At 49.7% G+C, this 23,109-nt stretch overlaps 7 protein-coding genes across 7 annotated transcripts; 2 read left to right on the top strand and 5 right to left on the bottom strand.

Moving 5' to 3' along the window:
- Positions 1-2,250: 2,250 nt before the first annotated feature.
- On the top strand, positions 2,251-3,749 carry VTN00DRAFT_3789 (uncharacterized protein; the record flags this gene model as incomplete). The annotated part of the gene is made up of 4 exons (XM_069430144.1): positions 2,251-2,355; positions 2,431-2,608; positions 2,693-3,269; positions 3,362-3,749. 4 exons carry the CDS (start codon positions 2,251-2,253, stop codon positions 3,747-3,749), a joined length of 1,248 nt encoding a protein of 415 aa, XP_069289310.1.
- Positions 3,750-4,356: 607 nt separating this feature from the next.
- Positions 4,357-6,999, bottom strand: VTN00DRAFT_3788 (uncharacterized protein; the record flags this gene model as incomplete). Its single annotated transcript, XM_069430143.1, has 1 exon — positions 4,357-6,999. The coding sequence occupies one exon, from the start codon at positions 6,997-6,999 to the stop codon at positions 4,357-4,359; it is 2,643 nt and encodes an 880-aa protein (XP_069289309.1).
- Positions 7,000-8,652: 1,653 nt separating this feature from the next.
- On the top strand, positions 8,653-12,100 carry VTN00DRAFT_3787 (uncharacterized protein; the record flags this gene model as incomplete). The annotated part of the gene is made up of 4 exons (XM_069430142.1): positions 8,653-8,818; positions 8,921-9,079; positions 9,164-9,271; positions 10,680-12,100. The coding sequence occupies 4 exons, from the start codon at positions 8,653-8,655 to the stop codon at positions 12,098-12,100; spliced, it is 1,854 nt and encodes a 617-aa protein (XP_069289308.1).
- A 227-nt stretch (positions 12,101-12,327) lies between these two features.
- VTN00DRAFT_3786 (uncharacterized protein) lies at positions 12,328-12,812 on the bottom strand (the record flags this gene model as incomplete). The annotated part of the gene is made up of 2 exons (XM_069430141.1): positions 12,328-12,653; positions 12,761-12,812. The coding sequence occupies 2 exons, from the start codon at positions 12,810-12,812 to the stop codon at positions 12,328-12,330; spliced, it is 378 nt and encodes a 125-aa protein (XP_069289307.1).
- A 2,327-nt stretch (positions 12,813-15,139) lies between these two features.
- Positions 15,140-18,352, bottom strand: VTN00DRAFT_3785 (uncharacterized protein; the record flags this gene model as incomplete). Its single annotated transcript, XM_069430140.1, has 5 exons — positions 15,140-15,832; positions 15,889-16,401; positions 16,453-16,736; positions 17,921-17,988; positions 18,084-18,352. The coding sequence occupies 5 exons, from the start codon at positions 18,350-18,352 to the stop codon at positions 15,140-15,142; spliced, it is 1,827 nt and encodes a 608-aa protein (XP_069289306.1).
- A 1,355-nt stretch (positions 18,353-19,707) lies between these two features.
- Positions 19,708-20,310, bottom strand: VTN00DRAFT_3784 (uncharacterized protein; the record flags this gene model as incomplete). The annotated part of the gene is made up of 3 exons (XM_069430139.1): positions 19,708-19,806; positions 19,911-20,023; positions 20,166-20,310. The coding sequence occupies 3 exons, from the start codon at positions 20,308-20,310 to the stop codon at positions 19,708-19,710; spliced, it is 357 nt and encodes a 118-aa protein (XP_069289305.1).
- Positions 20,311-21,144: 834 nt separating this feature from the next.
- Positions 21,145-22,897, bottom strand: VTN00DRAFT_3783 (uncharacterized protein; the record flags this gene model as incomplete). Its single annotated transcript, XM_069430138.1, has 3 exons — positions 21,145-21,172; positions 21,238-22,268; positions 22,325-22,897. The coding sequence occupies 3 exons, from the start codon at positions 22,895-22,897 to the stop codon at positions 21,145-21,147; spliced, it is 1,632 nt and encodes a 543-aa protein (XP_069289304.1).
- Between the last annotated feature and the right edge of the window lie 212 nt (positions 22,898-23,109).

Below are 23,109 nucleotides of genomic sequence, written 5' to 3'. Positions count from 1 at the left end.
AATTAGAAGCAGCACTGTACCTGATGTACATGTACATGTACATGTACATATACTATTCTGTTGTGAAAGGAATCGAGACCGGGGATGTGTGTGATAATGATTAAATAGACTTGAATATGATCTATAGACATCTATCGAGAGGATAGAAGGACATGTGATAATCCCATCTTGTCTGTTCAGGTACTGATTTCTTGAATGGCCCAAGTCCATCTTTACCTATTACTTATGGCTTTGTGGCATTCATGGAATTCTCGTGACGCTAACTCATGCTCCGGACCAGCCATGTTTGTTTTTTTTTCTTTTTTTTTTTACATCAGTCAGGACCTGCGTTTGCATATTGTAAGATCTTGTAGGATACATGCTATATCTGGTACCAATGGCTGCAACCAGGGGAATATGTATATATATGAGTTCTATTCACAGCACTCTATGACTGTGACTCTGAATTTATGCAACACAGGTTGCGATGTCTGTTAGAAACCGATAACATATTAAATGTATTCCATGTAGAAACCTCTTCCAGAAAGCTAAAGTCACGTTATAGAGTGAGAGATCCTATATTAGTATGTTCAAACGATGCTGTAGTATTATGTGAAACAGTGAATAGAACCGTTGCTTTCTTCAAGAGATCTAATCTTAAAGATTTAATGTCAATGGAATCTACTTTTGTCTATGTTCCCTACAATCTAAATTCATGATCGAGTTTGCTTCAATGGCAGATTGATAGAGTGTGGTTCTTGAATTAATAATGGATCTCTAAGAGAAATGACATCACGCATTCTATCATATCCTTGGTAATAGTAAAGGTGGATTTAATTTGTCCATCATTCCGTGGCATTCGTGTCAGGTAATACATCTGAAGCAGCTGGCAATGTCAAGTCAGCAATCAAATCTATCCATCAGAACACAGCGGCAATTGGATAAACTACCTACCTACCTAGGTAGGTACTTAGTACTACACTTGCTATGCCACATGCCATTCGCTGATACACACATCGAAATTGAAATCACCTTGCCAATATAAGGAGGTGGGTATCTAGATATTGAACCCAGCACCTGGTAGGATTGTATAGGTTCCAGCACTCATCTCTCCATTTCATAGTGCCCAACCCACAATCCAAGTTGATAGATGATATTTGCACAGGCGATATCAAGACACAATCGATTTCAAAACTACTCGAAACACTGTACTAAGGTATGCACGGAAATGCACACTCAAAAAGCCGGCAATAATGCATGCAAGGTAGCACTTTTTCTCCAATTTATATGGGGAAGAGGAATTCTAGAGCAGATTTCGTTACTTATCTGAAAAATATCAGTAGAAGGAAAAGAATACGTACAGATCCTGATCCAGGATAGGAGATGTACAAGCGTGCAGCTATGTATTGTGGAAAAATTGTAAAACCATGAGAAGATCGGACGTTAATCCTGATCACCTTCGTACCACACCTGTTCGAGGGAACTACGCACATGTACACACAAGTACTGAGGTACATACATACTTGGACAGATACATACCGACGGAAAACCCAGGTCTTAACTCTAAGGTGGCTACCAATGTGTGAGATGCGTAGTGCAGTACAACAACGTGTGCGCATTAATAGTAGTTAACTACAGTACATAATTACCTAAGCAGCATATTACACAATAGTGACGCATGCGCATGCATATCGATATCAATATTTTCACAGATAATGATCCTCGACAAGAAGATAGGCGGAAAAATATCCAGGAAAGGACTTGAATCATGTGTATGAGAGCGTTGGAGACGGCCTTCAACCCTGCGGGAGAGACTAGATCCAGAGAGGAATGTGTTATCGAGCTCTAGCTCTAGCCATCGGTCGTGGCCGACGGGCTGCTACACAACACTTAGGTAGGTAATAGATAGGTCCTTCTGCACTGTGCCCATCTACTTACTTTTCCTCCAAAATCTTTGGGTCTGCTCACTGATTCTCCTGCTCTTACCCGGATTTCTGCCACCCGATCAGGGAGGTTGGTATAGAGATAGTAGGTAAGTGGCGGAACCGGGATCTTGCCCAGCTGTCATTGTACCTTGGTTGGAGGGCGAACTTTAGACACGGGTCGACTGACGTTATGGTCAAATCAAAAAGTTACCTAATCGAGCGATTCGGCGGATGACGACTTAGGCGTACTCGAACAACGTCTGAAGCTCTACTTGGGCCTGATATGAACGCATACAATTTCTAAACTTCGACAATCGCCTTAGTATTATATATTCAGTTGTCAGAGATGGGACCTCAGATCGAAAGCGTCAAGCTGGCTCCCAACGTGGTCAAGCTCGTCAACGACGCGGTAGACGCTGCGAATGATGAACTCCGCCGGATTAATCTTGAAGTATGTCGGCCTAATGCTTGGTCTGTTTGCTTTTTTAATCCGTTGACATGACAATATCTGACTGCTACATGATAGCTCTGGAATAATCCTGAAGTCATGTTCAAAGAAGTCAAAGCCTGCAAGCTGCTATCGGACTTCTTGGAATCGCGCGGATGGACAGTCAAACGAGGAGTATGCGGGCTCGAAACTGCCTTCGAAGCACGAATTGCTTTCGTCGGTGGTGGCAGGACCGTCTGCTATAACGTGGAATACGGTACGTCAATTGCTCTTGTCGATATGTAACATCACGTCCTGCCAACTGGGACCAACTTGATACCACTCGATCAATCGAAAACAGACGCTCTTCCTGAAATCGGCCACGCCTGCGGCCACAACCTCATCGCGACTGCATCCCTCGCCTCCGCGATCGGCACCGCGCACGCGATCGAGACGCTCGGCGTCCCCGGCACGGTCGTGGTGATGGGCACCCCGGCCGAGGAGACCGGCGGCGGGAAATACATCATGGCGAACAACGGCGCCTGGCGCGACTGCGACGTGTGCCTGATGACCCACGCGACGCAGGACTACTCCACGCCCGTCCTGATCTCGCGCGCGTCGTGGAAGTTCCGGGCCACGTTCCACGGGAAGCCGTCGCACGCGGCGTACGCTCCCTGGAACGGACAGAACGCCTGCGATGCGATCGTCCTGGCGTATAACGGGCTGGCGTGTCTGAGGCAGCAGATTCAGAAGACGGAGACAATCCAGTCGGTCATTCTGGAGGCCGGGAAGGCGCCGAATATCATCCCGGATTATGCGGCTGGGACGTATTCCATCCGGGCGAGGGATACGAAGGCTCTGGAGGCGTTGAGGAAGAGGGTTATACCGATCTTTGAGGGTGCTGCGGCTGCGACGGGGTGTACGGTGAAGCTTTTTTGGTCTGCTTCATCTTTTTCCTTTTCTGATATATGGATTCTTATCGTTCCCTTACCTAGGTTCTACTTTATACAGCCTTTCTGACAACTTGCAGGGACGCCCTCTACGAAGACGTCGTCACCAACCGCGTCCTCGCAACCCACTACCAACAAGACATGATCGAGCACCTCGGCATGCCCCCCGACAAACTCCTCCCCCTGGACGAGGCCTTCCGGAAGGAGGACAAAGCCGCCAGCTCGGACTTCGGCAACTGCACATACATCACCCCTGGGATCCAGTCGTTATTCAGCATCAACGCCGCCGACATGCCGCACACGCCTCCCTTCCGCGAAGCGGCGGGGACAAACTTTGCGCGCGACGAGGCGATACGAGCTGGGAAAGCGAATGCGCTGTTGGGCGTGAGGGTGCTGATGCATGAGGCATTCTTTAGACAGGTAAGGGAGGAGTGGGAGGCAACGATGAGAGAAGCGGGGAGGCTGTAATTGTAGTAGTGGTGGTGGTGGTGGTGGTGGTGGTGTGTGTAGGTAAGCCGTACTTTGATTGTTCTTATCTTTGGGCAGTAATACATTTCTGTATATTTTATGTATAAAACTCATAGGTGAAAGAAGGGAAACAGAAACGACCCTTGGGGGGGACTTTCTTCTGGCTTATATTCCGACATCTATATAGCTGCACCCGGAGTGATACGCAAAAAAGCCAAGAAAAATCGAAACAATCAGGTAGAAGGGAAGAGCATTTGAATCATTGTGGCATGATTTTTCTCCTGTCTACTGTGTATCATGTAGATGTGTAACTGTCACAGGTAGATAGTGCGAAATATGAAATGACGAGACATGATTTGCCGAAAGGGTCGCAACAGCAATGATATATCTCTTTGCAAAATCTTAAATTTGTTATTATATACCTTGGTATATAACGTGGAAAACATACAAGAAGGCATATCCCTAAATTGTCATTCATCCCGAAAAAGAAAGAAAAACAACCCATTGATCCCAAATCAGCATAACCAAGACAGCACCGCCGATTCCAATGGAAGAGGTGTTTACTTCAAGGAAGTAACCACGATTACAGGAGTAAATGAAACGATCCCTAGACGACAATGTACTCGCCTTCGCGTTCTTTATCTCTCATGACGCTAAGCCATCTAAAACCAGACCGGCCGCCATCCACGCAAGTCCTTGCAGGTGTTACTGAAGGTTTTCCCCAAATGGGCTGCCCCATCGGACCAGTGGCATAGCCCATGGGAAGACTGTCAGCGGCAAGACCATCGACCGTTGCAGCTCCTAGTCCTGTGTCAGACTCGTGCTCACTGGTTTCGCTGCTCTCGTTGCCATTTCGGGCCCATATCTTCTCCAATAGCTCGAGACAGGATATGTTGTTGAAGAAACCGGAGTCCTTCTGTATATCTTTGCAGCGCTTCCTGATGACGGCACGATGGTCATCGAGGACACACTCTGAGCCCGTGATGAAGAGAGGCCAGAGGAGGTACACGTCCGACTGGACGGCAGATATGTAATGCAAGGCTGTGAGTACAAGACTCTGGATGCGAGGATGACTGGAGGGAAGATTCGGATAGGCGAGACGTTCAGTGTATAAGATAGCAGAATAGCGGAATGACTCGGAAATGTTAGAAAGATCCGCCAGGTTGTCTGGCGCTACGAGACATTGTGAACTCGGTGAGGAAGGAGGAGAAATGTAGCTATGTGCGGGGGGTACTGACGTAGAGGGAGATGAAGCTGAAAAGGGAGTTCCAGTGTTCCAGGCAGCAGGAAAGGGATCAATCCGCCAGGACTCAAGCCTTTGTCGTATCGAATACCACTCCCTCCAGAATTCGGCACGGAGGGTATCACCAGTTTCTTTTGCTTCCTGGGGAGTCGGGAAGAGAGATCCGTCAATACAGACGGCCGAAGACAGGAGGTCCTGATATGGGATATGTGGGTGCGTGGTATAATGGGTCATAGATGGAGGAAGGGTGGCCATAGCAGCAAACATGTCCGTCGAAGAATGCCGCACTACAGGCTTGTTCTGGCTCAAGAGATTTAGCCGGCCGAGCTGCGCAATGGTCTTGAATAACCGCCCATCACAGCCGGCCAAATTCTCGAGAGCCCACTCCTCATCAGAGACGACGGTGGCGTCCAAATACTCTCCTTGCAGTTGGCCCTCACGGTTATTGATAGCTGCTGTCATGGTATCAAACCAAGTGAACATCCTGGTACACCACTTAATTTCTTCAGACTCGGTCCCGGGAACACGGTTTCTCATAGCCAGCAATCTCCTGACGCCGGCAAATTGAGTTTGGAACTTAGCCACTCCAGTGTCACATATGTGGAAGAGACAAAGCATGAGAAGGGTAGCCAACACGGAATCCGCGAGCTGTCGACTAGGATCCCTAAGTTCAGCATTCAAGTACAGGATGGCCCTCCTTTTGTAGTGAAGCTCCTCCCTGGCAGGATCTTCAGAGATCTTTATACCGTATTGGTCTTGAAATGATTCGTCGGTCAAAGCGCGATGTGCCAACGATGACCGCCGGGCCGGGAGTGTCCTCTCTGTTGACAATATCTTGCTCTCTCGTCTTTGCCTTATGTTGCTGGCAGACAGAGCAGCGATTGCATCCTGTAACGTGGGGCTCTCCTGGGCTAGCCGCAGGATATGAGTTCGGAAGGGATTCGTAGGACTATCGAACGCCACAATTACAGGAGCAATAACTTCTGCAAAGTAGCTTATAAGGTACCTGTGTCGTGGCGTGCGTCCAACGGAGCGGTCAAGGAGAAATTGAGGTAAGGAAGTCGCAAGCGACGTGTCCAGAAACCAGCTGGTACTATCAGAATTATGGGAACCTGAACTTTGTCCAGCATGTTGCTCTTCCACATTCTCATCTTCTGCCACGGTGCGTTCGCCATGCAAAGAAGATGGGGACAACCCAGAGAATGTAAAAGCCGCCAAAGACCCCAAAGATTCCGGTTTATTTCCCTCACCAAACTGAAAAGTAGTGTTGAGTGCATGTGACCACTGCTGAGGAGCCAAGTCACCCTGTGGTATGGAAGTCCCTGCATGGTAGCCCTGTGTACCGGTATCAGCACTGGTTACCATGGGAGGTACAAGCGCGGCACTCGCGCTACCACTGGACCCCGAACTGGTAGCTTGCGGAAAAGAGGTGTAAACGCCGTTATAAACACTATTGACATGGTGAGAGGATGGTCCTGACGTCACGGGCAGGTTTGACGCGTCCGGATTCCACGTATTCTTGTCATGAACGTCGGGCCATGTTGGCATGCAATTAGGCAAGCGATGGTGAGCGGATGCAGCTTCGATAGCTTGAAGAGCAGGTAAGGCCGTTGTAGACACATTCGATACCCCTGATCCCGACGCCGGAGGAAGTTGAGCGCTATGACGCCGTTGTATTTTCTCCTTCTCTTCAGGCACGCTCTGCCGGCGAGGTTTCTGAGGGAGGCCGACCACTGGAAGCGATAAACCACGTAGTTTCCCTCGACTCGCAACGCCCACTCCCCAAGTCAATGTCGTCTTGTATCCCGAACAGTCTCTACCAAGGTCCAGACACTGAGAACAATACGGCCGTCGTCGATCGCATTTAGTCCCACGACTCGCGCAAGTGAAGCAATCGTCAGCAGCGCCGCTTCCAACGGCTCTCTTCCGTCTCTTCCGAGGAGCAGAAGCGGACGCAGCTTCAGCCTGGCGCTCCTGCGCTCTGTCTGCTTTGGGATTCGAGGTCATCGCAGCTATTGAGCGGCTGTCCGGTACCGTTATGTTGGGCGGTTGGAATGCGGTGTTGAAAGGGGCCTATCGCATCGTTCCATCACAGCCGGGAACGCAACAGAGCTCACAACGACGCAGGGATGCTTGGTTGATGCGCTCGCTGTAGAAATCAACACTCAATGGGAGCAGATGACTGTGAAAAAAAGACAGCATCTCTCTCACAATAGACCTGTCGACCGAGACAGTGAGGCGCGCGAAACGTTGAGGGTGCAGGCGCCACAGCGATCGGGTCGGGGGGCGTTCGAGTCTGCTCTGATAAGCGGAGAAGGCGGTGCTGGGGGCTGGTCCGTCCAAGCACTGCCTTAATGCCCGTTAGCCTCGGAGCAAGACGCAGCGTAGAGTATTCCACTTAATAATAAGAAACGGCCGAGGGCTGGGCATGCTTCTATCTCCTCGGACTGCTCTCACGATTGGCGATTTGTTTGGCTCCGTCGAAGGTCATGGATGGTCTAACTCCGCACCGCGAGCAGCGAGCTGCATGTGCCCAGCCAAGGACGTGCCCGACGAGGTCAGCACAGTTCAAGTACTCCGTAGAAGTTCTATGAAGTTATAGTCTGCGACGAGCCCGAGCAGGGATCTCCCGGACCGGATGGTGTTCGGTGCATCCGAGTATAACTTAGGCCGCACCACATGGAGGCCAGTCCTGTTGAAGTTTTGAACTGGCAAGGTGGGCCCTGTCAGACTCCTGAATTGCTATAGGACTATACTCCGTACTAGACGCCCTCGCCATCTCACGAGTTACCGTGCGAGCCATGCTCGGACAGCCATCTCCGGGAACGGGTGGAGATGGAAGGCCTCGGAGAATGCGAACCGCGAGCAGCCCGTAACACAGTAAAGATCGAAGGCCACGAGGGACGCTCAAAGCCTCAAAGGGCAGAACGGCTTTCTTCTCACCCTACAAGCAGCCGTGCGACGGTGCCAGAGACGGGTATGGCAGCGCCGGCATCACCACTGGATGTCATTACCGACGACTGATCACTCTGTGCCATGCCATGTGCTCTCCCATCTGCAGGAGATCTGGTTCGATTTTCCTTCCCTCCTGTATGCATTATTTGGAGCTGTTTCTGTCGTGCGACGGCAGCGAACATGCTAACTGTGCGACTCGTCGATCCTCTTCCCTTCAACCAGTCCGGACGAAGATCTTCCCCGACAGTTGACGCATTTCCCAACCTCCGCACATCCAGGCCAGCTGTATGTATATGACGTCCGCTCGCCGGCTTATGCGCTGTGTTTTAGGTCTGAAGGATTGATTAGAGATCTTAATTCAAGTTGATGCCTTACCCGCACGAGGACACGTCGTAGTAGAAACTCGGGGCTCTGGTTGTTCTCATTCTTGTCTGACAGCAAGCTCCTCTTTTTTAGTTCCTAGATTGTAGTATTAAATACATAGATCAATGGGTTGAATACGAGGATGAGAACAGAAAGGGATCTGGTTGTGTTGAGGGATAACGGGAGGAAAGCGCGCAGTCACGGGCCCATGGCATCGGAGGGCTCCTCCAGCCCATGTGACTTTGCTCTCTCAGGCTTTTCTCATAAAAAGATCGACTTGTTTTCCTGCTACAGGATCTTCGTACAAAAACTTATCCTTTGACCTCAAACCCCGTTCCAATAATGATAATAGCTCCACACGACAGAAGGCCATCGTGGACTCCTAACACCGCGAAAGACTCAGGACATCTCCACGGCACAATTACCGGGGCATTCTCTAAGAGGACAGATGAAGGCGTCCGGATGCTCTGGCGCTCTGCAAACGGTTTAGAGACGTCAGCGTCGAGCGGTGTGTCACTACACATGCTGGATTGAATGTCGATGAGTATTCCGGCGAATAAGGTCAGGACAAATACAGTCGAGAAGATTTAGTGCTGTTGACAAAGCGAAGGAATCTGTGGGGAAGATAAAGGCTCCTGGGCCATCAACTTCGAGAGGCATGGAGCCCCGAAGCTGGGCATGATGGCGATTGGCAATCAGACGGAGGCAACAACCTATCTGCTTCGAGATGTGGCAACTGTTCTGGAGCACGTGGAGAAGTACGGAGCTGGTAAGATGATCTATGTTGTTTCCCGCCGAGCAAGACATCTACTTGCAGAGGCTTTTCAGAACAGTGAAGCTGATGCGTATCTAGATATTGCTTCCAAGCTTCTGCACATCAATTTTGCAAAAAGTGCAAGGATTGTTTTCAAGACTTGGGACAGTGGGAATACCCAGCAATATTCTCGATCAGTGCAGAAAAGTGAGTCATAACCTTCATGAAAGCCAACGGAGCCAGGAATGCACATGTTGAGAACCCTGAAGTTGTCGGAGACAGCATTGAAATAATTGCTGTCATGGTACAGGATGTGAGCAGCAGATATATTTGAAACGATCCCTTCAATATTATGAAAATAACATCCTTCGAGGGTTACACCAGGCCTACCCACGGTATGCGCATGCCCGTCTTTGCTCCATCATGAGAAAATCAGGGCTCGGACAGGATGACCTATTACAGACTTCCCCCACATCGAAGGACATCAACATATCATAGATATCATACATTTGATGGCTCTGTCCTAAAATGATGGTCATTGCTTTCAACCTTCATGAGCCCTCCACAATCTTGACCTATCTCTTCAGTTGATGCATCAGTTCTCGCCCAAGTTATGATGTGATAAAGGGTGTTGGTGCAACTGGAGAGTTTGATGCTACTCGTGTGCTGGCTGCATTATTCGAAGCTGCATGTCAGGGACTGGAGAGTGGCCTGTGTATCCTTGGGTGTACCCCAGCAAAGAGGTGAGCTCTCTCTTTTTGTGTTTCTTGTCTATGTATACTGACAGAGCACAGGATGCGAAGACTGTTAACGCACTTAGTGAGCACACGTGATGTGTATACTACATAGCGGTGAGGTTTTTGGCTGGGAGCTTCCCAATAAAGTCCTAGTTCTAAGCCACGCAGAGTTCGGACTCCACATGGTTCAGATCGGACGACATTTTGAGCTCCTTGCAGAACCTAAAACGGCGTAATATTGGGCATTCAGCTACTTTTTGCACAGATGAACTGTTTGTGAGTTTGTTTGTTTGTTCTACTCGTCACCTACCTATTTTTATTCTTTCTGTGATTGCATAACCCACAAATGTGTTGTGTGGTGCTCGAACATTGGTTGAATAGATCTGCATCTAGATCCATTCGTGGACGGAACACTAGTACTGTACCTAGTCGCTGATCACTGCCCATGATGATCCCATCTGGACACTGACTGCTCTCCTCTGAGTCTTTAAACTCAACGCTAGGTTACACTCCAGCTAGCTACAACTATCAATGGTCCTTCCAAATCATACTAATTGTCGATCTCAGTGGTGAATTGCCACATGGTCTGGTCATCAGATTCCGTGCGTACTCTGATCAGAATCGATAGGTCATAGACTAAGGTCTGTATTTCGTATTTGTTTTGTAGCTTACTGATATAGTGGAACCTTGAGCGGAAGGTGGAGCTATTTGTCGCTCATTTATTTCGCTGTCCTTCCTGCTGATTTCCTTCTTTCAATGTCATTCTACAATTTGTGCACTGTTTGAGCTCTCCGTCCGTCCAGAGTGAATACTAATGAAATGCATATTGATGCATTTGGCACTACAGCTCCTAATCTATCTCACAATCCTCGCCCCAGCGAGCTCATTTGAAGTAGTCGAGAGAAGAGTTAACTCAACCATCCATAATGCAAACCACATCTTCAACGCTATCCACTCCTCTATGAGAGAATGGGGAGGATCCTGGAAACCCAATGGTATGTCTTTCTTCCTGGCCACGGTGCCTGCGGGGACAAAATTATATCACGGCACAGATCAATCGGAGCCCATCAATGGGACTGAATGGCTCGCTTTTGAGCCAGAGCAAGGGCTGGGTTTTGCGAAACTTATATCTCGAGGGGAGAAGCCTGGCCAGGAGCCACCACAATCAAGGGAAAGGGACCAAAGAGTGTTGCATAATGTTGCAGACAAGAAGAAGGGATACCTGCATACCTATAGCGCAGCCAAAGACCTCCGTCTGCTCTACATCGATGGCTTTTCCGCAGGAAAGACAGACCTTGGTACGCTCGACTCCCAGGATCGCATTCTTCTCAAAGACCAGATTTGTTCTCTCTATCAAGACCCCGCTCGCGCTCATCTGGCCTGTCAAATTGCCCGAGACGACTGGAATGGTCGAATTGACGGCTTCATCCGCATGGAGGCCGGCTTCGAGATCATCCTCTGCGGCTTTGCGCGCGATTTGGACCTGATCCAGATTACTGGGGTTGAATTAGAAGAGAGTGATAGAAAGAAGAGTGACGGATCCGTATCAAAGCTAGGAGATGACTGGTTCTTGACATACAAGGCCATTGCAGCCCGGTTCGACAGCATCGGGGGAGACCGCGTGAGGGTGAACTACGATCATTTCATCACGGCATACACGTATGAAGAGCTGGATCTGTTCCAGGGTGGCCATCGCGAGCAACCCCGCCTGGCAAATTTCTCTTTTGAGGAGCTTCAGCCGATCCGGAACGACCTCAACCATCTGGTGATGGAGCACGATGCGGTTGAGCCATCTTTCCATTGGCAGGCGGTCGTGGACATGGTCGTCAAGCGGTACTCGAATGAGCTGAAATATCTCGTGTCGGGAGACATCTCTTCCATTAGTGATCTGCATTCGAGAATTAACTTCCTGTTTGCTCCCTTCGTGGACTATCCTCTCAGAGAGCCCACCGTGGAAGCAGACCGGTGCGCAACGCAGTTTATTCCTACCACCGCACCAAATGAGACGCTTGCCGCCCGTGTGGTATACGATGTCTCCCATACCATTTGTTCCACCTTGCAGACGGTGCTCGATCAAGAAGACCATCACACCGCGGTGGCCACTGTCCAGGATCTGATCGACTATCTCGACTGGACGACCTGGAAGGAATGTCGGCAGAAATGCGGCTACAATGAAGTTTGCTTTGTCCCCGTCTGGCCAATGGTTCCAGTCGAGGAGCGCGGGCATCCGCAATGCTGGGGAGGACCGGGGTTTCCTCCAGAGTATTCTCATAATGGACTCGACCGGTATGAGCTCTGAAGCGACTATACGATGAAAGGGGGGAAATTGCTATTCGCTTTCATTCTTTGCTGCGATTGGTATCCGTTTCGTCGGTGCAATTTTATGAAAAGGTCATGACGGACAATAAATACGCCACCCTTTCAATATACCACATCGCGAACGCACAAACCAGCCAGCCAGTCAATCATCAATCCAAACAAACCCTTCCACGGCCTACGCAGTACACAATACCAATCAATGGCCTTCTATATCATAGCTTCCCTCCTCTCCATGAATCCCCTCCTTTTCTGTCCACCCCTCAAGGCAACCGCTGCATTATCATTCGGTTGGGCGTTTCCAAAACCGCACCCTCCATCGCGCTCCTGCGCAACGACAGGGCCGGCACAGAGGCCTGAGTTGAATCCACAGCATCCCGACGCACAATCAGCATCGCTGGCGCATGCGCCCGTGATGAACTGTTTACCCGCACCGTTGCCGATGAGGCTGGGATTCGCGCCTGCCGCAGCCCGAGCGCCGGTTGGGGTGGCTGCGTCTGAAGCGGGTGATGCGGCGCTGAGGACGAGGTTGGATACTAGATCAAAGGAAGAAGATATGTGTTAGTTATCTCCTGTATATGCGTTGGGACGTGGCGTGCGGAATGTAGATAGGGTACATTAGAAAAATTGGAGGAAGACTCACGGTTCAGTAGAAGGATAGCGAGAGCAGAGAGTTTGAAGACGATCTTTGCCATGTTGAAAATAATCGAACGGGACTCGATAAAAGTAATTAAAGTAATCGGATGAAGTAAATAGACGAATGAATATATTCAAGTTGTTCGCTTATTGACTGACTCGTTGAGAATGAGAATGACGATGTGAAGAAATCTCACCCAGAAGTCGAGCAATCACCCATCTTATATAGTTCCCTCTATCCAGATCAGATGAATCCCATTAGCACTAATGTAGAGATGATCGACCGCTAACCCGTCTTTCTCAAACTGTCGGGTCGGAGACACAGTAACGGGGATAGTTAGTCCAGTCAGAGGTGTGAAACCGAAACCGTGTCGGATCGAAATGTCAGTCCGATGAAGAAAGAGATCAACGATCGACAGTGCCTAACTGGGTAGTCTCTACTGTCCAGATCTAGTAAACACTCCGTGGCAGAATTGTATACACTAGGAAGGTTTTTCTTTGGGGGGATTCTCCCCCGTCGTGGTGAGGCCCACTATGGTGATACCAGACTAGTGGGACTTGAGGGCGACTCAAGCATGCCAAAACGTCCCTGTTCCTCGTACACGTACATCATTGCAATCTTCCAGACGTTACGTTTAGAATGAATGAGGATGGTACCAGGTTCTGACAGACACTAGGGCCATGGTGTATCAGGTTCAGTTAATATTATACCGGATGGATCTATGATGTTGTGGAGAAAAGGGACAGAACAAGGGTGACATGGAACAAAACATGAAACTGGCAAGGAACGGGGAAACGCCGGCACTGTTTGAAGAGAGTTTATGCAGAACAAATTGAGCTGATTCTAGATGCACTGTGATAGAATCTAGAAGGGTAAGTACTATGCATGTAAGTATCCATCACAACACAGCCACTGTAACCGATAGACTATGCTGACTTCTTACTCCTCTTCTGGTTCGATTTTGTCCCCTGTTCCTTCGTCGTGAGAATCGAATCCTGGTCCAGACAGTCTGGAGTTGAATCTGGCTCGCAAAGAAACCATTGTGTTGTCGACGGGCTTCGGTTTAGCTGAGCTGTTGCGGTTGTTGTCGTTGGAGACATCTCCATTGTGACGTGTATGACTCGTCGCATGTATGATAGGATTTCCTTTGCGTAGCGGAACCTTCAATCTATGATTTGAGCCTTTGAAACCTGGTCTGCAGTAGTAAATAAGTCGGACTTTTAGTCTACTTTAATATCTTACCTTTGAATCGTTGTCGATTCACAGGAAAGAGAAGTCTTAGTCGTCAGATACAACGGCATCTCTTTTTGCTGGATTCTTTTCTGATTTTTATGTACGATAGCTAACATGCAATAAATCCGACCTGATCACATACATATATGCGCTTTATTCTAAGTTAGACATATATACCAGACGTCGCTGTGCAGCCAATGATGCATAAATCTTTCTGCTTTGCCTCCAATTACGGCGAGGTTGATGCCCATATGTTCGAGGTCTCATACAAGAAAGTGTAGTCTGCGCGAAGACGGCAGCAAGTGTCTGCGGATTTTTCCTGTACATGCCGGTATGATAAAGCGGTCTGAGATCGCAATTGCAAGAGTTCTGGTAGATCCGGACTTGATGCTCAGCAGGGGTTAGTTAGGCTCAGGCAATATATTGCGGGAGAATTGGAAATCCCTCAACCATGAAACCACCCATATCTGTGTGAACATAAAACTCACCCAAACACCCAGGTGCTTCACATATTTTCCCCTTTGAATTTAGGTTGAATATCGAAAGAATCTCTTTTGTGAGATAGATTCCTCCGCTACTACTTATTTTGGGGCTTCAATCTGATCAACTAGTTCCTGGCAATCCTCTTCGGAAAGTTTAGCGACTATTTCCTTCACAAGCCATGTCTCGGGCTCAGAAATTTTCCATTCATCGTCTGAAGACACGTCGAACAAAGTCAATTTATCTCTCACGAGTGAGGGACTTCCAGTGGCAGTGGAGGGGGAAGGCGAGTCTTTTTTTTTGAGACAGACGACGTTATCAATAGTATTTTCTATTGACCAATCAGATCATTCAACTACTTTGAACATTTGGGTTCAGAAGGTTCAGCCCTACCCGTGGTTGCTTTGCTATGGCCGCCGATATGTTCAGATTCGCAAGCAGAGAGATCTGTGGAACGACCAAAATGTATATATATTAATATCCGTCAAAGTCTGCTTCGAACAGGAAAATATATACTATTTAGCTCTAAGCTTCGTGAAAATCACTACATCTATCATTATTCCTGCGTATACCTATATGCCATCGAATATAATTATTAGATGGGATCATATATATATCTTTTGTCAGCCGTAGCAGGCTCCAGACATCAACATAACGGGTTCGGTTGTTCGTTCAACAGCTTTCCAACGCTGAAACTGGCAGAAGATTCGACTTCTTCCCAGGCCTTCCTCCTCTCTCCTTCGCCTGTACCTGAACGTACTTTGTGGAAGCAGTGTTGTTGATCGTCGCAGACGTCTCGAATCCCTTCTTCGGGACTGTCTTTACGAGCTTCATCTCTGCTGGACTAGCTCCACTATAGATGGTCCAGGAGACAACCTCCGTGGCCCCGTTCCAGCTCATATACAGGCTAGTAGTCCTGTTCGACTGCGTGCACGCGGCTAGACTGGGGACTGTCTTCGGCTTCCCGACCCACCGCTGTCGGTATCCGCGGTACGAAGACAAGTTTCGGCCAAACTGCGCCGTCATGATCCAGCGGCCGCTGGCATCGTACTCCTCGATTTTCGGTATCTCACCGTGGTCGAGCAGGACGTGGCCATTAGGTAACGGCTGGTAGCTGCCCTGGGAAATGGCGTAGATGGGATCCTTGGCGTTCATGAAGCGTCTGATCTTCCGGGCTTTTCGGGTCTTCAGGTCCAGCTCCAGGAGGAGACCGGTCGTGGGTATTCCTGTGCGGTCGGACCAGGAATTGGCGTTGTCGTGCAGGTGCAAGGTGATCTTGGTTTCCGTCACCTCAGCTATGCGGGCGTCATGCTGATAGCAGAAACCGGCGTCCGGAGCCAAGTCAAAGTCGCCGCCGTTTTTGCCCTGGGAAAGGTTAGTTTTTCTCGAGGACAACTTGGAGGTAGGAAGTAGAAACGAACCTGCAGCGTCCAAATCACAGACCCGTCCTTCTGACTGATCAGGAAAAGTGAACAGAAGTATCGCGATGAGATCAGATACTTGTCATCCTGGACAAGCGAAACGGCATTGATATGGAAGTAATTGAATGCCTTGTTCCGCTCGCCACCGTCGCCGTACAGAGCTTCGAACGTCCCGTTCAGCGGGATCTGGTCCAAGTGTTCCAACGAACTCCACCGATAGACCACCTTGTTCGTCTTGATCTCGATCTCGTAGAACTGCGAATCCCTGACCCATCCGTTCTGCGACCCGCCCACAGATCGCAAATCCGCGCGGGTGACATTGGTTGCCGTGACGAGGATCGTCCCGCGATCCGTGAAGAAAGACTCGTGGATATCCACGTAGGAGTCGTACGTGATATTATCCCCGCTGACGAATGGGCCAATTGGCGTGTTCTTTGGCAGAGAGACCTGGTAGATACGCTCGTAGGACTGGTCTAGGATATTGATCGCGCCGTACCCGAATCCCCTGGGATCCTGATAGGCGACGCCATTCCAGTAACTGAGCACAGGACGACCCTCGAATACCTGCGCGCGGAACCCAAATCCTTGGCCATGGGGGCCCTGCCAGATCAGCTCGCCGCCGTCCGAAATGATCAGGGGAGCTTGGTCTTCGGCCCCCGGGCCTGTCGGGCTGATGAAGAAGTACCCGTCGGATGTTATCGCATTAGTACCGTTATTCTTGGTCACCTTCAACTCGGGAGGATGACAATCGGTGCTGCGGAATGACCGGTATGGCCAGACAGTGGCGGTCGAATTGGTGCTGTTTGCCGCCGCCGCCGCCGCCGCAGCAGTATCACAGAGCCCAATGGCTGCAAGCCCCAAAGCAAAGGTTTGCAGCCATCGGGTAGTGTGAGCGCCTGAAGAACGCATAACTCAGATCGGTAGCACTTGCAATTCGTCCCTGAGGTTGCGACTGATGATGAATCAATTTCCCGACCAGAAAAGCGCGTCAGTCTGTTTTCCCCGGCTGGCTGTCAACAGAAGATAGATGGCACAGAGCTAATAAATACACCAGCCGTATCGCCATTCCGTACCTGGCATCTGCTTCCCAGCAATTCCAGCCGCGTTGTGGGGTGCGATCTAGTCGTTAGTACTGTCCGGAGTATACGTAGGCTCCGTAGGCATAAACGAACTATTCGAGTCTATTTTCCGTTGGGATCGACGATCAATTCCCGGCGCAGCAAGGCCCGGCGACGTGAAGAGAAGCTTGTCTCTGCGCGTCGACCATTCAACGTCGAGATAGGAGAGTCGAAGTGGATAGGTGATCGGCTTGACGGGAGCTTGGCTCGGAGGTTTGCGCAGGGACACTCTCTTAGATGCCGTCTGACCCGTACTCCGCAGGCACTGTACTGCACAGTAGTAGGCTTTACTGTATAATTCTTTTATTTCGAAGTATAGGGATATGAACATTTTGTGCAGAGTTATTTTCATTTGTTCCAGAAATATCAGTTAAGAGCTCTTCAACTTTTCCAGGCTGGCTAGGGGACGCGTTATGGAGAAGTTAGCATGGGCCAAAACACCGAGTTACTAATCCAATCAATCCAGCGCCCTTCTTAATGTTTGAATTGACTAATAGCAACACATCGGAATTCATCCGAACTCTGTCTAAATTTGTCACCAGCCCTCAGCAGTCTAAGTATACTGTTGTCCCGTCGTTGATACCTTTGGGGTTGTATACACTGGCATTGCAAATCTTGGATCACAGAAAAGTTTCCACTTTGATCGGACACAACAACTCATGATATCTTGCTTCATTCTGCCTTACCTAGCAATTGATTCTGCATGCATAAAAAACAAGCTCCCGCTTCATCTTCAGCCAGCTCAATCCATGCGCGTTCTCCATCTTCTCAAAATCCCAAAGCAGCATTGGCCTCAAACCTCGGGAATCTCTCTGGGTTTCACCCCTAACAATAAGGCAACGAGGCTATGACAGATGAGATTAGAATAAATTAGTTGGTGAACCTTCAATTGATAAATAGATGGGCAGACTAACCGTCCCAAGTAACATGTTTTCCGAACGCGAGAGCAACCCAGTAGCCATTGGTCAATTTGCCCCATCCTCTATTGTAGACATTAGCCGAATGGATATATCATCACTGTCCATACCAGAAGCAGGCATGTTTTATTCAGAAAAGGAAAGAAAAAAGTTTACTTACTTATCCCCTTCAACAGTCGTTGTCCCATCACGGGTATAACACACCAGACTGATACGAGTGCCCTTCGCGTACTGCCCGACCGCCTCGCAGGACGTTCTGGGGCATCGTCTGTACCGGAGACCGTCGACTTGGACCGTCCCTCCAACGGCCCTTTTCTCGAGCGTAGCGACGGGGACGTCGGTGTCTGCGACACCGGGCAGAGTGGCTGTTGCACCACCAAGGGCGGTTGCGGGCACGATAGCGGCGAGGGCGAGGGTGCTGAGCTTCATTTTGAGGAGGGTGATGGATTGGATGAGTTGGAGTTTTTTTTTCCTTGGATTGTATTGTGGTTTGCGAAGTGGCTCTGGTTGTCAGTCTTGGGAGGGTCAGGAACTGGCTATATATATGTCACTATTTTTTTTCTTTTGTTTCCTGATGTGACCCAAGACAGAGAGGTGATGTCTTTTTCTGGTTTAACTGCTCCGTGTAAATATAGAAAGTAATGATGAATACGAACCTTAGTGCAATGGACGCTCGTACCGCTTGCATTGTTGCATGTTAATCATCAAAACTGACAGCATTCGAGGGTCCTTCACCGGATTCCTGCCACTCAAAAAGCCTTACAACATATAGAGGAGTACCTACCTAGGTACTACTCGGTCTCACTGGAAAGGCCAATGAATTTGGTTCTTGGCCTCGTATCATGCATCTACAGAATACACAGGGCCTGCATCTCCATATCCAGCTACGAAAATTAGGTAGATCTACACAACCTCGTAATAAGGTCCGTCAGTGGCTGATGTGTAGCCATTCTTTCTACTCAACAGCTGGCGAGCAATACATCATCCACCTGTCACATCAGCCCATCTCGTCTTGGCTAGCATGCTACCCCGTATTCCTATACGAGTTTCTGCAGCGTCGCTTCGGGATAAACAATTGTCAGACTAAAAAGGTGCCATGAGACACTGATTACTCCTTATTTTCTGACAACAATCTGCTCCTATTATTAAGATCCCTTTCCTTGGCCACATCCTATTTCATTTTTAGATGTTTGCTAACGCAAATATAGTTAATAGCCCGCTAAGGCTGTGCAGGTATGGCCCAAATTAAAATAAGAGAGTGTAGCATTGCAGGAGGCTGGTTGTACATAGTACCTACCCCGCAGAATACGAACAATACGAACGCCTTTGGCAAATAATTGCGGCGGGGGGCACACTAAGGAATATCTCGGCAGGAAGACTTCTGTGCACTAGCGGTATTAGTGCTATACGTTATGATCAACAGGAGTAGAATTTTATTATTATTATTATTATTATTATTTCTTTTGCTGTATGGTCCTCTAGTGACCACCTATTCTGTCATCAACTCAAAACAACGATCATCATACCGAGGATTTTCATAATATTTAACTTTACTATCATAGTACATGCAGTAGGTACAGTATAGTATAGTCATCTTATCTGCCCAGCCCCGGCCCGCGAGGGCAGGCCATCACATACACACACACAAGTATACACACATAATCATCGTCACGGATCATAGCATCTTTCCTTGATCCGAACGTTCATTCCACCAAAGCATTACTCCAGACCATATCTTAAACCTTTTTAGACAGATACGTGGGGAGAGAGAGTCATCTATTTATTTATTTATACCCCTTCTCCCGTAACCGCAGCTCATCGTCGTACTGCAGATCCTTGTCGACCTGCGCGCCGCGCGAGGGCTGGTTGCCGTGTAGGACGGCCTGGAAAGTAACAAACGAGATCGTTAGCAACAAAACTACACATAGGTTATACCTACTAAGGTAGGTAGATGTATTTGTCTGGGGTCACTGGGGGATGTGCTCACCGGCGCCGTAGGATCCATCTTGCTCAGCTCCGCCTCGGGGTTGTAGGGCGCCTCGTGTCTGCGCTCTCGCTGCTCTTCGCGGCCGAGACGGTTGGAGATGGAGCGTTTGTCCTCTGTCTGTTTTTAGTACCCATGTACTTAACAAACAAGAGAGATGAGTGTGTGAAGGCAAGTCTGGCGCATATCGCGTGCAATTGTATACAGAGGTTCCAGAGGCGATTATGGTTAGGGTTACTAGGTAGGGTAAAGACGTACTGGTATCATCAGGCATATGACTTCCGGGCGGACCCTCCTTGTAGCGCTGGCGCTCCCTGATCTCCGAGAAGGGCACGTTGCGCTGGTTGTCGGCCTCGTAGATGGACCGCTGTCCAACCTTGGAGAAGCCGGCTGTGTGAGACATGTTGCTGGCGGGTTTGTATGCGGAAAAGGTTCAGGTTGTGGATTGGTATCTGAGGGGAAAAAGAAATATGGTCTTTTCTTAAAATTAGAGGCCTCTGCCGGACTGTCGAGCTTGAAGAGTCAGCAGTAGCAGGCATCTTCGTAGGCAATATATCGCTGGCGATGTTCGGGTGGTGATGTCATCAGGATGAGATCAGTGAAGTCAGCGACCTCTGGCTCTGCCCGGGAACGGGGGGCTCGATAGCGTCAGAAGCTCCATCCAGGAACAAGATATCAACGGTTTGGGACGCGGAAGTGGACCACGTTTTACCTGGTTACTTCACATTAGAAGGTTAATTGTATTCCAGTATTGAGTTGGTCGCATGCCCTTTTGTCGCAACATCTATAGGATACAAGAGCCACGGGCGGCGCGCAACTCTTGGGGATTGCTTGAAGCCTAGAACTGCCTCTCTTAAAGAAACCCTTCTAGGTGTAGAGGGCTGTTCTTGAGGTTGGCTTAACTGGGAGCAGCTGTAGAAGCCCCTAAGGCTTGGGCTGCTTAGGCCTAAGAAGCCATGCTCATTGCTAGAAGGCAAACCGCCTAGGCCTCTGCGCATGCTAAATGGTGAAAATAGTGTAAAATGTCTGGGGTTCTGGTGTCAGAACGCTGACCGCCCTTTGCTGTGTGCCTTCTGACTGGCTGAAATAGCGTAAATATAGATGTCCCTCTCCGTACTCCCAGATGACATACTTTTATGCGGTAAACAGCCAGAGATACAGAGAAAAATAATAACAAGTTCACAAAAACCGTGAATCATTCCCCATAACACGTCTAAAAGTCTATTTTGTGTACAGTCTACTCCATTTCTATAGTACCCGGGGGCCTGATATCATACAGTCAGCGCTATCTGCTCATTATTATTAGACTGAGACGGATGGGAGAACTCACTTGCTAGTCACATCGTAGAGTACACGGCACACGCCGTTGACCTCGTTGACGATCCTGCGGCTGACGCGCTTTAGGAACTCGCCGTCGAACGGGAACCAGTCAGCGGTCATGAAGTCGGTGGTCTCAACAGCGCGCAGGGCGATAACCTGCTCGTGCGTACGCTTGTCGCCCATGACACCGACCGCCTTGACCGGGAGCAGGGCGGCAAAGGCCTGGCTGATCTTCCTGTAGAGACCAGCGGCCTTGATCTCCTCGATGAAGATAACATCGGCCTCCCGGGCGATCCGCAGCTGCTCGGGGGTGACCTCCCCGAGGATGCGAATGGCCAGACCCGGACCGGGGAAGGGGTGTCTCCAGACAAGGTCTTCCGGGATACCGAGGTTGGTACCCAGGGCGCGGACCTCGTCCTTAAACAATTCGCGCAGCGGCTCGATGAGTTTGAGGTGCATGCCCTCAAGCAGGCCTCCCACGTTGTGGTGGGTCTTGATGGTTGCGCTGGGACCCTTGAACGAGATACTCTCAATCACGTCCGGGTAGAGGGTTCCCTGGAGCAGCCACTCGATATTGCCCTCCTTGGGAGAGCCAGCGGCCGCGTCGGAGATCTGCTTGGCGGTCTCCTGGAACACCTCAATGAAGGTGTTTCCGATGATCTTCCGCTTCTTCTCGGGGTCCGTGACTCCCTTCAGCTTGGAGAGGAACCTCTCTGAAGCGTCAATGACGGTCAGGTTGACACCAAGACCCTTGGCCAGGGTCTCCTGGACCTGCTGGGCTTCGTTCAGACGCATGACTCCGTTGTCCACCAGAACAGCATGGAAGCGGTCTCCAATTGCTTCCTGCATCAGCTTGGCGGCCACAGTAGAGTCGACACCGCCGCTGACGGCACCAATGACCTGGCCCTTCTCACCCACCATAGCCCTGATCCGCTCGATCTCCTTGTCGACGAACCTGTCCATGGTCCATTCCTGTTTAGCCTGGCAAATTCCGACAGCGAAGTTCTCCAGGACCTTCTTTCCTCGCGGCGTGTGCGTCACCTATGTGAATAGTTAGAAACCTGCTGCAGGGATACTATGAATCATGGGAGACGGACCTCGGCATGGAATTGGATACCATAGTAGGGCTTCTTCGTGTGCGCAATACCAGCGAACGGAGCGTTCGAGGTGGTTGCGATAACCTCAAATTCCTCCGGCAGCTTGGAAATTTTGTCGCCGTGGGACATCCACACCTCGATCTGGTCCTCCAGGCCGTGGAACAGGCGGTCGATGTGCTCCCCTTGCGGGGTCCCAGCATGTCTGTGGATGTTCAGGTAGGCGTGTCCGTACTCCTTCTTGTCACTAGCCAGCACGTTCTTCCCGTGGTGCCAGGCCAGCTCCTGGAGACCATAGCAGATACCCAGGATAGGGACCCCGAGCTCGAAGACGGCCGGGTCGACGTGCGGCGCGATCTCATCGTAGACAGAGAACGGGCTTCCGGAGAGGATGACACCCTTGGGCTTCCAGGGCAAATCTTTGATTTGCTGGGTGCAAGGCAACATCTCCGAGTAGACATTGAGCTCGCGAAGACGTCTCGTAATGAGATGCGAGTATTGCGATCCAAAGTCCAGAACAAGGATCGTATCGAAGGTCTTGTGGGGTTCGTTGACGGTCTCGCCGTTGGCCGCCATGGTTGCTGGATTCTCCGGATAGCAGGGGAAGAGAAGAAAAAGGAGAGACTTGGTTGAAGAAAATGAGGGAGAAGAGCCAGACCAAAATTTCCCTGGCGCGTTGGAAGTGGGAGTGACTCCGTATAAGAAGAGTAAAAGGTCGGCGGCGCCCCCCGATGACAATTTTCGCCCCGCCGATAGCAGCGATCAAAAACGTTTCCAATCGGGGTTTA

The sequence above is a fragment of the Thermoascus crustaceus genome (assembly GCF_041956765.1).
Source record: "Thermoascus crustaceus strain CBS 181.67 unplaced genomic scaffold VTN00scaffold_2, whole genome shotgun sequence".
NCBI lineage: Eukaryota > Fungi > Ascomycota > Eurotiomycetes > Eurotiales > Thermoascaceae > Thermoascus > Thermoascus crustaceus.
Note: the sequence above shows the minus strand (reverse complement) of the source record. Positions and strands in the feature narration are given on the sequence as shown.